Source organism: Entelurus aequoreus, linkage group LG02 (genome assembly GCF_033978785.1).
Source record: "Entelurus aequoreus isolate RoL-2023_Sb linkage group LG02, RoL_Eaeq_v1.1, whole genome shotgun sequence".
NCBI classification, from domain to species: domain Eukaryota; kingdom Metazoa; phylum Chordata; class Actinopteri; order Syngnathiformes; family Syngnathidae; genus Entelurus; species Entelurus aequoreus.
The window spans coordinates 12,010,918-12,022,995 of NC_084732.1; the positions used below are offsets into that span (position 1 = coordinate 12,010,918).

The 12,078-nt window shown below is 39.2% G+C and overlaps 2 protein-coding genes across 2 annotated transcripts; both read right to left on the bottom strand.

The window, feature by feature from the left end:
- Positions 1-420: 420 nt before the first annotated feature.
- On the bottom strand, positions 421-4,205 carry LOC133630413 (gastrula zinc finger protein XlCGF8.2DB-like). The gene is made up of 2 exons (XM_062021997.1): positions 3,942-4,205; positions 421-1,649 (listed from the first exon to the last, which is right to left on the bottom strand). The coding sequence occupies exon 2, from the start codon at positions 1,638-1,640 to the stop codon at positions 678-680; it is 963 nt and encodes a 320-aa protein (XP_061877981.1). The 5' UTR covers positions 1,641-1,649; positions 3,942-4,205; the 3' UTR covers positions 421-677.
- Positions 4,206-5,592: 1,387 nt separating this feature from the next.
- LOC133630330 (gastrula zinc finger protein XlCGF17.1-like) lies at positions 5,593-11,153 on the bottom strand. Its single transcript, XM_062021895.1, has 2 exons — positions 10,841-11,153; positions 5,593-7,311 (listed from the first exon to the last, which is right to left on the bottom strand). The coding sequence occupies exon 2, from the start codon at positions 7,298-7,300 to the stop codon at positions 6,242-6,244; it is 1,059 nt and encodes a 352-aa protein (XP_061877879.1). The 5' UTR covers positions 7,301-7,311; positions 10,841-11,153; the 3' UTR covers positions 5,593-6,241.
- Between the last annotated feature and the right edge of the window lie 925 nt (positions 11,154-12,078).

The following is a 12,078-nucleotide window of genomic DNA, read 5'->3' on the forward strand; positions in this document are numbered from 1 at the left end:
GTATTACACCACCAAGATCTGTATTACACCACATGGTCTATATTACACCACACGATCTGTATTACACCACAAGATCTGTATTACACCACCAATGGTCCGTATTACACCACATGGTCTATATTACACCACCAATGATCTGTATTAAACCACCAAGATCTGTATTACACCACATGATCTGTATTACACCACCAATGATCTGTATTACACCACCAATGGTCCGTATTACACCACATGGTCTGTATTACACCACCAATGATCTGTATTACACCACGTGATCTGTATTACACGGCTCGTACTTTCTGGTGCAATGCTGCCCCTCACAGGTGCAAATGGGTCATTACACCCTTGACCTATAAAGTGTGGACTCACAAAGGTTAAAAAGTTGAAATAAAGTACTCTTGCGTCACGTAGATTGTGTCCTTTTATTTTATTGCAGTTTAAACTCGCACTTTAGGTCAACATTAGAGTTATTTTGGATGGAGTGTACATCTTACTATATCTTGTGTTGCGTACAAGTAAGAATGTGTGACAAACTTGTTCAAGTCAAGAAATGTTCAATGTATGTCATTGCTCTAAAGTTCTAAACCCAGAACCGAGTCAAGAAAAAAGCGGCATACAAGTCTATTTTAAGCATCATAGCAGCCTACGGTCACCATGGCAACGACACATCCTCTCTGTCAAGTGTGTGTTCTCATGTGCGACATCAAACTTGCTTTTACAGAGAAGCTTTGATTGCAGACCGAGCAAGTAAAAGGTCTCTCCCCAGTGTGCGTTCTCAAGTGCCTTTTTAAATGTGTATTTTGAGAGAATCTCACTCCGCACACAGAGCAGGCAAAAGGTTTCTCCCCAGTGTGCGTTCTCATGTGTTGGACCAACGTTGAACGAACGGTGAAGCTCGTTTTGCAGACTAGGCAGATGAAAGGTTTCTCTCCGGTGTGCGTTCTCGTGTGTGTCCTCAGGTTCTCCCGGCGAGGGAACCTTTTCTCGCAAATTGGGCAGGCAAAAGGTTTCTCTCCCGTGTGCGTTCTCTGGTGCACGACCCACGCTGACCGATCGCAGAATATCCGCTTGCAGACTGTGCATGAGAACGGTTTCTCTCCCGTGTGTATTCTGGTGTGTGTGACCAAATGCGCCTTTTCATAGAATCCTTGGCTGCAGAATGAGCAGGCGAAAGGTTTCTCACCCGTGTGGTATCTCGCGTGTCTTTTCAGATTCTTTTTATGGCCAAAAGTTTTGTCACACTGAGAGCATTTCCAGCGAGTGTTGTCAGCGTGACGCGTTGGAGCAGCTTTAGAGTCTTCATCTTCGTCAGTGTCAGCAGAGTGAGACGTCGTCTCGTCACTCTCTGATAGTGGAGCTTGTGATCCTCCACCATCAGCTTCTCTCGTCATGTGTTGAGTCCAGCTGCTGCTTGGAGGCTCCGCCCCTCTCCTCTTCGCCTCACCTTCACCTCTGACCTCATCACCTTCACTCTTCACCAGGACACAAATCACTGGTAACTCCTCCAGTTCTTCAGGGTGTTCCCCCTCCTGGCCGATGCTGTAATCCTCCTCTTCTTCTTTAATGTGGGGGGTCTGTGGCTCCTCCTGGTCAAGGTGATGGGGACCGTCAGCAGGTCTAATCCCAACAACGCCCGTCATTTTTGCCGGCTGTAAAAAAAGTCAAAATTGTCTCTTAAAATTGTCTGCTAAAAAAAGATCCTCTGTTAATAACCAAGTTAGTAAAACATGCGAGAGTAAATCCTGGTTTATACTCTCGTATCACAGAACTTGCGTAAGTAAGCGATGCCTCCCCCCTGCGTACCCCCCCCCCCCCCCGCAGGCCCCGCAGGCACCCCTCAAATATCTTAGATTGGCGTCATGGCAACATAAATTGCAGAGCTGTGATTGGTCAGCTTGTTGAACACTACCTTTCCGGGGTTTCCTGCCCCGCAAAATAAAAACTAAAACAACTACAACCTCCATTTCCGAACCAATGGAACACTTTGAGGAACTTTATTTCTTGTTGCATCCTTTTTATTTATTTGTTACATTTTAGTCATTTAGATGAGATATTCTGCACTTCTTTTAAGGTATATTTTATTAATGTATTTTATTCATGCTTCCATATTACCATATAAATGTGACACTAATGTGTGGTGTTATGGCTTTATGTTGTTGTGTTATGGCTTTATGTTGTTGTGTTATGGCTTTATGTTGTTGTGTTTAGTCCTCTGGTTATTGTGTTATGGCTTTATGTTGTTGTGTTATGGCTTTATGTTGTTGTGTTATGGCTTTATGTTGTTGTGTTTAGTCCTCTGGTTATTGCGTTATGGCTTTATGTTGTTGTGTTATGGCTTTATGTTGTGTTTAGTCCTCTGGTTGAAGTGTTATGGATTTATGTTGTTGTGTTATGGCTTTATGTTGTTGTGTTATGGCTTTATGTTGTTGTGTTATGGCTTTATGTTGTTGTGTTTAGTCCTCTGGTTATTGTGTTATGGCTTTATGTTGTTGTGTTATGGCTTTATGTTGTTGTGTTATGGCTTTATGTTGTTGTGTTTAGTCCTCTGGTTATTGCGTTATGGCTTTATGTTGTTGTGTTATGGCTTTATGTTGTGTTTAGTCCTCTGGTTGAAGTGTTATGGATTTATGTTGTTGTGTTATGGCTTTATGTTGTTGTGTTATGGCTTTATGTTGTTGTGTTTAGTCCCCTGGTTATTGTGTTATGGCTTTATGTTGTTGTGTTTTGGCTTTATGTTGTTGTGTTATGGCTTTATGTTGTTGTGTTTAGTCCTCTGGTTGAAGTGTTATGGATTTATGTTGTTGTGTTATGGCTTTATTTGTTGTGTTTAGTCCTCTGGTTATTGTGTTATGGCTTTATGTTGTTGTGTTATGGCTTTATGTTGTTGTGTTATGGCTTTATGTTGTGTTTAGTCCTCTGGTTGAAGTGTTATGGATTTATGTTGTTGTGTTATGGCTTTATGTTGTTGTGTTATGGCTTTATGTTGTTGTGTTATGGCTTTATGTTGTTGTGTTTAGTCCCCTGGTTATTGTGTTATGGCTTTATGTTGTTGTGTTATAACTTTATGTTGTTGTGTTATGGCTTTATGTTGTTGTGTTTAGTCCCCTGGTTATTGTGTTATGGCTTTATGTTGTTGTGTTATGGCCTTATGTTGTGTTTAGTCCTCTGGTTATTGTGTTATGGCTTTATGCTATTGTGTTGTGGCGTTTGTATTTGTCATAGCTGTTTATTTTAATGAGAGTAGTAGCAGATCAAACCCCTGTTCATTTAACCTGAAGAGATTTGGTTGCACTTATTTTTTGTATATATTTTATTATTTCTATGTAAAAAAAACAACAGTAAAAGTAGAAAGTAAATCTAATGTTAAGTCAACCTGAAGAGATGTTGGTTGGACTTTATAGTTTATATGAATATTATAGTACAGTACATTATAGTTTATATGAATATTATAGTACAGTACATTATAGTTTATATGAAGATTGTACAGTACATTATAGTTTATATGAATATTATAGTACAGTACATTATAGTTTATATGAAGATTATACAGTACATTATAGTTTATATGAATATTATAGTACAGTACATTATAGTTTATATGAAGATTGTACAGTCAATTATTATCTTATGTTGAAAAACAAAAGTAGAAATAGCAGGTCAACTTTCATTGAAAATATGAGCAGAAAAAGTTTCTTCTTGTGAATTGAAGTTAAAGTGTTGCTTGCACTTGATTCACATGCGACGTGAATGCCCATTCACCCATCCATTTCCTACCGCTTGTCCCTGAATTGTTCATTCATTGTTTGTTTTAACAGCAGAGCAACAAAGCAAATGTTACTCACAAGACAAAGAACCGTCCTATAAAACATTCTAAGTAGGAATATTGTTTGTGTTCCAGTCCAAAGTTAGTAAACATGCTTGAAGAAAATAAGTAAACAAACCTGTTCTGTGTGCAGTTGACGTTGATATTTTGTTCCTCCTCCTATTCTGCTATCGTTCTTTCTAACACTACAAATATGTCTTCCCCAGCAGCAGTTTTGTATTTAACTCATGTTGTCACCATCCCTCCACTTGACGAGTTCATCCTAACATGAATTAACGCACAACACGTGACGAAAAAGGGACAAAAAGCGGCTAAAAATATCTCCTTTTGCTAACTTCTCCCAATCCTTTTGTTGCAGCCTCACCGAGAACCTAGACCAAAAATGGCGATGTGCGCATGCGCAGTATTTGACGCTGACTTCCGTTTATCTTGACATGAGCCTTTTTTTCTAAAACGACTACCTGGTTACATACAAGAAGAAGTCTAGAACTGAGAACAATGTGGTTTTTTAATGTACTATTTTTATTTATTTGAATAACAGTCTAATTCTTGTCGCAAACACACCACAGATGCCACACTGACCCCTAGTGGAGCCCTCCTGGAACTACATTTTAAAATTCTTTTTTTTCCACCTGGCTACATTTAACAATTCCAATAACGACAATCAAGTATTTTCACATTATAACAAGAAGTAACACATACACATAAAAGAGTAACAAATAACAACAACAAAATAAAGTAATACAAATATAAATAAATAAAAGAAGGAAGATGACATGTGCAAGGAATAAAAGCTTCAAACTATCGGGCTGTAAATTTATATTTTCTTTGAAGCTGATTGTATGTACAGTTGTTTTTTTTTAGAATTTGGGAGGTTAAGATGACCTTTTTTGTTTTTCTTTGTCGTTATTGTACTTTTTTTTTTTTTAGTTCAGAAAAAAACAAAAATAAATATGTGATAAGACTCTGGATTTCTAAATGTGAAATTTAGCTAAAAGACAAAACAGTTTTATTGCATTATGCAACTCTTGATTCAAATTACAATGTAAAAATAAAATAATTTCTTTTTTTTAACTCACAAAATGTATGAGGCCGTCGTGTTGTCGCAACTGGCTGTGCAGCGAATTATCTACGGCAAATCAACTGGGACAAACTCACACGCCATCATGTTTTTGAATACATTAACTACAGCTTTAACAGAAAACATACTAAATAATTACAAAACGGGGTAACATAGTCTTGTATATTTGATGGTCATGTGATGAGTGATGAGCCAAGAAGACGCCAACGAGGAATTGTTGAACAAAAAGCTTTAATTGTTTGAGCGAGCCTCAAACTGGAACTGCAGCTTCCAGGAGAAAAGAGTACGGGCCGCATCTCTCTTCTGCTGTCCTCTTGGACAACTGTCCTTAAATACCTTTTACACGAAGACCCTTACTCTTTGTAGTTCTAGCCTCGGAGCTGGTCAGTGATGAGTGATGAGCCAAGAAGATGCCAACAAGGAATCGTCGAACAAAAAGCTTTATTTGTTTCAGCGAGCCTCAGACTGGAACTGCAGCTTCCAGGAGAAAAGAGTATGGGCCGCATCTCTCTTCTGCTGCCCTCTTGGACAACTGTCCTTAAATACCTTTTACACGAAGACCCTTACTCTTTGTAGTTCTAGCCTCGGAGCTGGTCAGTGATGAGTGATGAGCCAAGAAGATGCCAACAAGGAATCGTCGAACAAAAAGCTTTATTTGTTTCAGCGAGCCTCAGACTGGAACTGCAGCTTCCAGGAGAAAAGAGTACGGGCCGCATCTCTCTTCTGCTGTCCTCTTGGACAACTGTCCTTAAATACCTTTTACACGAAGAGCCTTACTCTTTGTAGTTCTAGCCTTGGAACTGGTCAGTCTGGCCAGTCAATCTTTCCTTGACATTATTCCTCTGATCAGTTTGAGTCGGTTGACCATCCTCTACTCATACCGACAAGGGCTTCCTACCAGATGTTGCTAATGTCTTTACACTTCCTCCTAAAATCCAACTGCTGCTACCCTTTAAGAGTCCAATTTCCTCGGGACAAGCGCCACCACTCTCTGGAGCGCCTTCCGCCCGATTGTAGCTGAGATAGGCTCCAGCACCCCCCGCGACCCAGAAAGGGATAAGCGGTAGAAAATGGATGAATGGACAACGTGACAACTTCACTGCTTTTGTACAATATTTCTTCCAGGAAACATTTATTTGGTTTTCCTTTCCATACAGAATGGATTACTAATGAAAAGCGAGGTGCGAGAGTCTTTCATGCGTAACGAGAGTAACACAGAAATGAACTGAGGGCTACAACACAGGTTAACCACAATATCGTAACATATTTGTAAAGTACACAAACATACCTCACCACATCAGCGCCTGAGTCACACCTCCATGTCCTCCACACTGCAGCTAATCACTCTTAGCAGCGTGTGTTCTCATGTGATTATTCAGTGACGAATGATAGCTAAAACTTGTGCTGCATATTGCGCAAGTAAAAGGTTTTTCCCCGGTGTGCGATCTTGTGTGCGTTATCAAGTTTGTATTTTGAGCAAATCGCTTGCCACAAACCAAGCAGGCAAAAGGTTTCTCCCCGGTGTGCGTCTTCATGTGTTGCGCCAGCCCCGACTGAACTCGGAAGCTGGTGTTGCAGACCGAGCAGGAAAATGGCCTCTCTCCAGTGTGCGTTGTCGTGTGTGTCCTCAAATTTCCCTTCCTGGAGAACCTTTGACCGCACAACGAGCAAGCAAAAGGTTTCTCGCCCGAGTGTGTTTGTGTGTGCGTTAACAACTGTCCCTTTTGAGCAAACCTTCGACCGCACACTGAGCAGGTGAAAGGTTTCTCCCCAGTGTGCGTCCTCATGTGCTTAATCAACAACGGACGGACACGGAAACTCGTGTTGCAGACTGAGCAGGGAAAAGGTTTTTCTCCCGTGTGTATCCTGGTGTGTATCACCAGATGTGCGTTCTCGTAGAATCCTTGACCGCAGAATGAGCAGATGAAGGTTTTTTGTCCTGAGTGAGATCTCATGTGTCTCGACAAGTTTCTCTTGTTGACAAAAGTTTTGTCACATTGCAAACATTTGAAGTGAGAGTTGTCAGCGTGAGATGTCGGATCAGCTTTAGAGTCTTCATCATCAGTGTCAGGAGAGTGTGACGTTGTGTCCTCACTATCTGACAGCGGAGCTAAGATCTTGTCTGCTTGTGATCCTCCACTGGGGTCTCCATCAGCTTCTGTTGTCATGTGTTGAGTTGAGCTGCTGCCTGGTCTCTCCACCTCTCTCTTCTCCTCACTTTCACCTCTGACATCATCCTCTTCACTCTTCACGATGACACGAATGAGCGGGAACCCCTCCAGTCCTTCAGCCCTCGCCTGGCTGATGCTGTGTTCCTCCTCTTCATTTTTAATGTAGGGGGGCTGTGGCTCCTCCTGCTCTCCTTCACTGGAACTTTCTGTAGGCCTGGTGTCCATTGTTTGTGTGGCTGTAAATACAAAGTCAAATGTTGCTATTAAAAGTGTCCTCTGATAAATTATGATTTTATTTATTTTTCAAACACAGAAACCTGAGATGAGGCTGGTACCTTTTAGGGGAATATTTTCCCACACTGGTTCAAGTGTAACTTAAAGGCCTACTGAAATGATTTTTTTTAATTTAAACGGGAATAGCAGATCCATTCTATGTGTCATACTTGATCATTTCGCGATATTGCCATATTTTTGCTGAAAGGATTTAGTAGAGAAAATCGACGATAAAGTTCGCAACTTTTGCTGGCTGATAAAAAAAAGCCTTGCCTGTAGCGGAAGTAGCGTGACGTCACAGGAGCTAGTATTCCTCACAATTCCCCGTTGTTTACAATGGAGCGAGAGAGATTCGGAGCGAGAAAGTGACGATTACCCCATTAATTTGAGCGAGGATGAAAGATTCGTAGATGAGGAACGTTACAGTGAAGGACTTGAGAGGCAGTGATGGACGTATCTTTTTTCGCTCTGACTGTAACTTAGGTACAAGCTGGCTCATTGGATTCCACACTCTCTCCTTTTTCTATTGTGGGTCACGGATTTGTATTTGAAACCACCTGGGATACTATATCCTCTTGAAAATGAGAGTCCAGAACGCCAAATGGACATTCAGTGCCTTTTATCTCCACGACAATACATCTGCGAAATGCTTTAGCTACGAGCTAACGTGATAGCATTGTGCTTTAACTGCATATAGAAACAAAATAAATAAACCCCTGACTGGAAGGATAGATAGAAAATCAACAATACTATTAAACCGTGGACATGTAAATACACGGTTAATGCTTTCCAGCCTGGCGAAGGTTAACAATGCTGTGCTAACGACGCCATTGAAGCTAACTTAGCAACCGGACCGCACAGAGCTATGCTAAAAACATTAGCTCTCCACCTACGCCAGCCAGCCCTCATCTGCTCATCAACACCCGTGCTCACCTGCGTTCCAGCGATCGGCAGAAGGACGAAGGACTTCACCCGATGCGTTTGGCGGCCCGGAGACGTAGGAAGTCAAGGTGAGGTCGGCGGCTAGCGCGGCTAGCGCTCCAACAAAGTCCTCCTGCTTGTGTTGCTGTAGTCCGCTGCTAATACACCGATCCCACCTACAACTGTCTTCTTTGCAGCCTTCATTGTTCATTAAACAAATTGCAAAAGATGTCCAGAATACTGTGGAATTATGAAATGAAAACAGCTTTTTGTATAGGATTCTACGGGGTACCATAACTTCCGTTATACTGACTTTGTCACGCGCATACGTCATCATACCGCGACGTTTCAGACAGATATTTCCCGGGAAATTTTAAACATCACTTTATAAGTTAACCCGGCCGTATTGGCATGTGTTGCAATGTTAAGATTTCATCATTGATATATAAACTATCAGACTGCGTGGTCGCTAGTAGTGGCTTTTAGTAGGCCTTTAAAGATGTCGATAATAGGCTTCATTCACCATGTAAAGCGCTTTGAGTCTCTAGAGAAAAGCGCTATGTAAAAAATAATTAACTTTACAAGCCTGGACAGTGGAGGACAATGTGTGCACGCTAGTTAACTTTCAGTTTCAGTACAGCATTATTCACATGTGAATAACATAAAAATACATTTACAGTACATGTACGGACATTAAGATTTTCAATCCGGCCCGCCGGACGTTCTACATCATTTTTTCAGACTTTTAACATGAAAAGTGTATTCACCATTATGATGAGCAGTGCTATTTTTTAAATGACTTAGTCTAGAACGATAGAAAGTATTTCACTGGTTAAAATCTGCGCTTTTGGGTGTTCTAGGAGTTATTACAGTAATCTAGGTCACAGCAGCTCAGACCAGGAACAAAGCAGAGTGGGCGGGGCTTGTTTTCAGAGCAGCCAGCCTGAAACGCATGTGTCAGAAACGTATGCAGAAGCACATTTTTTACAACAAATATCTTCGTAAAAGTGATAATTTATCATATTGTAGGTTTTTAATACCCTTGTTTGTTTGTTACATTTGTGTTGTGTTTTGCTTGGTTGTAAAAGATACACAACTATGGAGGAGCTGCTCTGACAAGTAAAAGATGTTCATATGTTGTTAATATTCAGTGTTTTATTGTTCATAGTTAATTTTGTAATTCCCACCTTCTTTATTTTCATGTACATTTTGGGTGTCCCATTCAGTAAAAATTGTAAAATTCAATTTTTTTGAGGTTGTCTGTCATAACTTTTTTAGAACTCTATGGGACATTGTGACTTTTGGTATTAGTGTTCTTGGAAAAAAAGGGGACCCAAACACACACATACTGTGAAGTGAAGTGAATTATATTTATATAGCGCTTTTTCTCGAGTGACTCAAAGCACTTTTACATAGTGCAAGCCAATATCTAAGTGACATTTAAAGCAGTGTGGGTGAAGTGTCTTGCCCAAGGACACAACGGCAGTGACTAGGATGGCGGAAGCGGGGATCGAACCTGGAACCCTCAAGTTGCTGGCACGGCCACTCTACCAACTGAGCTATACCGCCCTGAGCTAAATGTGTACATATAATTTATACACATATACACAGTGGGCCCCCAAACACTTTTTTTTCTCTCAATGTGGCCCCCAAGTCAAAACTATTTGCCCAGCTCTGATCTATACCATGCAGTTGGCCAGCTATAACTTTTAGATAACACATAAGTACATATATTTTTATATATATATATTGATGTGTTTTTTTTTCACTTTTTAAATTGGTTCTACTTTTCAAACCTGTATCTTATTTATATTTTCTTTATATATCCTTTCAGATGTTATTTTTGTGTGCAATATGCTTCCCTCCAAAAATTTGTTGAAAGGACTAGTTGGTACAATCCCTGGGGACTCTGCATGGTATGGGCGTCCTCCTCCCTGAGCCAGGCTTGCACCCGACCGCAAAAAAAAAAAAATAAAAAAATAAAATAAAATAAAATAAAATAATGTAAAAAATAATTAAATTTAAAAAAAATATATATATATATATATATATCTATATATATATATATATATATATATATATATATATATATATATATATATATATATATATATATACACATATATATATATTAATGTGTTTATTTACTTTATATATCCTTTCAGATGTTATTTTTGTGTGCATCCATCCATCCATTTTCTACCGCTTATTCCCTTCGGGGTCGCGGGGGGCGCTGGAGCCTATCTCATCTACAATCGGGCAGAAGGCGCGGTGTGCAATACGCTTTCCCCCCAAAACAAATCAATACGCCGACTTCCTGTTTACATCGGTGACGTCACAGAGTGCCCGGATGTTTGACTTCCTCCTTGCAAGTGTCCTTTGGACGCTCTCATTTGTTGTTTTTCTACTGACACGCACAACGAAACGCTTTCGTTTCAACCTCACATGTGTCAAATACTCATGACAATTCCACAAACCAAACCGAAACTAACACATTTAACCTTTTTCTAAAATGTCTTCGTGATCGCATAGAAAAACATAAAACGTGTGAGAGTAAAGAAGTAAACAAACCTGTTGTTGAAAAGAGCGTCCAGTAGTTGACGTTGTCGCTCCTTCTCTTTTGTTCCAGAAAGTTCCTCCTCTCGTGTTGTCGACGTGTTGGCTCAGTTTCTCGCCTCTTTGTTAGCCGTTAGCGAGCTAAGCTAAGCTAGATAAGTTTTAAAAATGCAGGAGGCGGATCCGTCCTAAAGGATGTCAATGTAAGATGTTTGCTGCATCCCCCATGCGAAGGTGTAGGTTATATAGAAGCAATGTTGCAGAAAAACACACAATAAAACCACCAACAGGCGCACAACGCTCTTGTTTGCTACAACCGGAAGTAGTGGCGACGCTACGGCAAGCCCAAAAGCCCAAACTACAAGCTTATATTTGCGCGATTATTGTGTGTTGATATTTTAGAGCAGGGGTCAGCAACCTTTTTAATACCAAGAGCTACTTCTTGGGTAGTGATTAATGCGAAGGGCTACCAGTTTGATACACACTTCAATAAATTGCCAGAAATAGCCAATTTGCTCAATTTACCTTTAATGAAATGAATTTTTTTTAACTCTGTGTTATTATTAATAATTAATGATATTTACACTTAATTGAATGGTTTAAAAGAGGAGAAAACATGAAAAAAATGACAATTAAATGTTGAAACATAGTTAATCTTCAATTTCGACTCTTTAAAATTCAAAATTCAAACGAAAAAAAGAAGAGAAAAACTAGCTAATTTGAATCTTTTTGAAAAAATTAAAAAAATAATTTATGGAACATCATTAGTAATTTTTCTTGATTAAGATTAATTTTAGAATTTTGATGACATGTTTTAAATAGGTTAAAATCCAATCTGCACTTTGTTAGAATATATAACAAATTGGACCAAGCTATATTTCTAACAAAGACAAATCATTATTTCTTCTAGATTTTCCAGAACAAAAATTTTAAAAGAAATTCAAAAGACTTTGAAATAAGATTTAAATTTGATTCTACAGATTTTCTAGATTTGCCAAAAAAAATGTTTTGAATTTTAATCATAATAAGATTGAAGAAATATTTCACAAATATTCTTCGTCGAAAAAACAGAAGATAAAATGAAGAATTAAATTGAAATTGATTTATTATTCTTTACAATAAAAAAATTACTTGAACATTGATTTAAATTGTCAGGAAAGAAGAGGAAGGAATTTAAAAGGTAAAAAGGTATATGTGTTTAAAAATCCTAAAATCATTTTTAAGGTTGTATTTTTTCTCTAAAATTGTCTTTC

Bases quoted from the DNA above. Each gene is read 5' to 3' on its own strand.
- LOC133630413 (XM_062021997.1), bottom strand. From the start codon at position 1,640: ATGACGGGCGTTGTTGGGATTAGACCTGCTGACGGTCCCCATCACCTT.
- LOC133630330 (XM_062021895.1), bottom strand. From the start codon at position 7,300: ATGGACACCAGGCCTACAGAAAGTTCCAGTGAAGGAGAGCAGGAGGAG.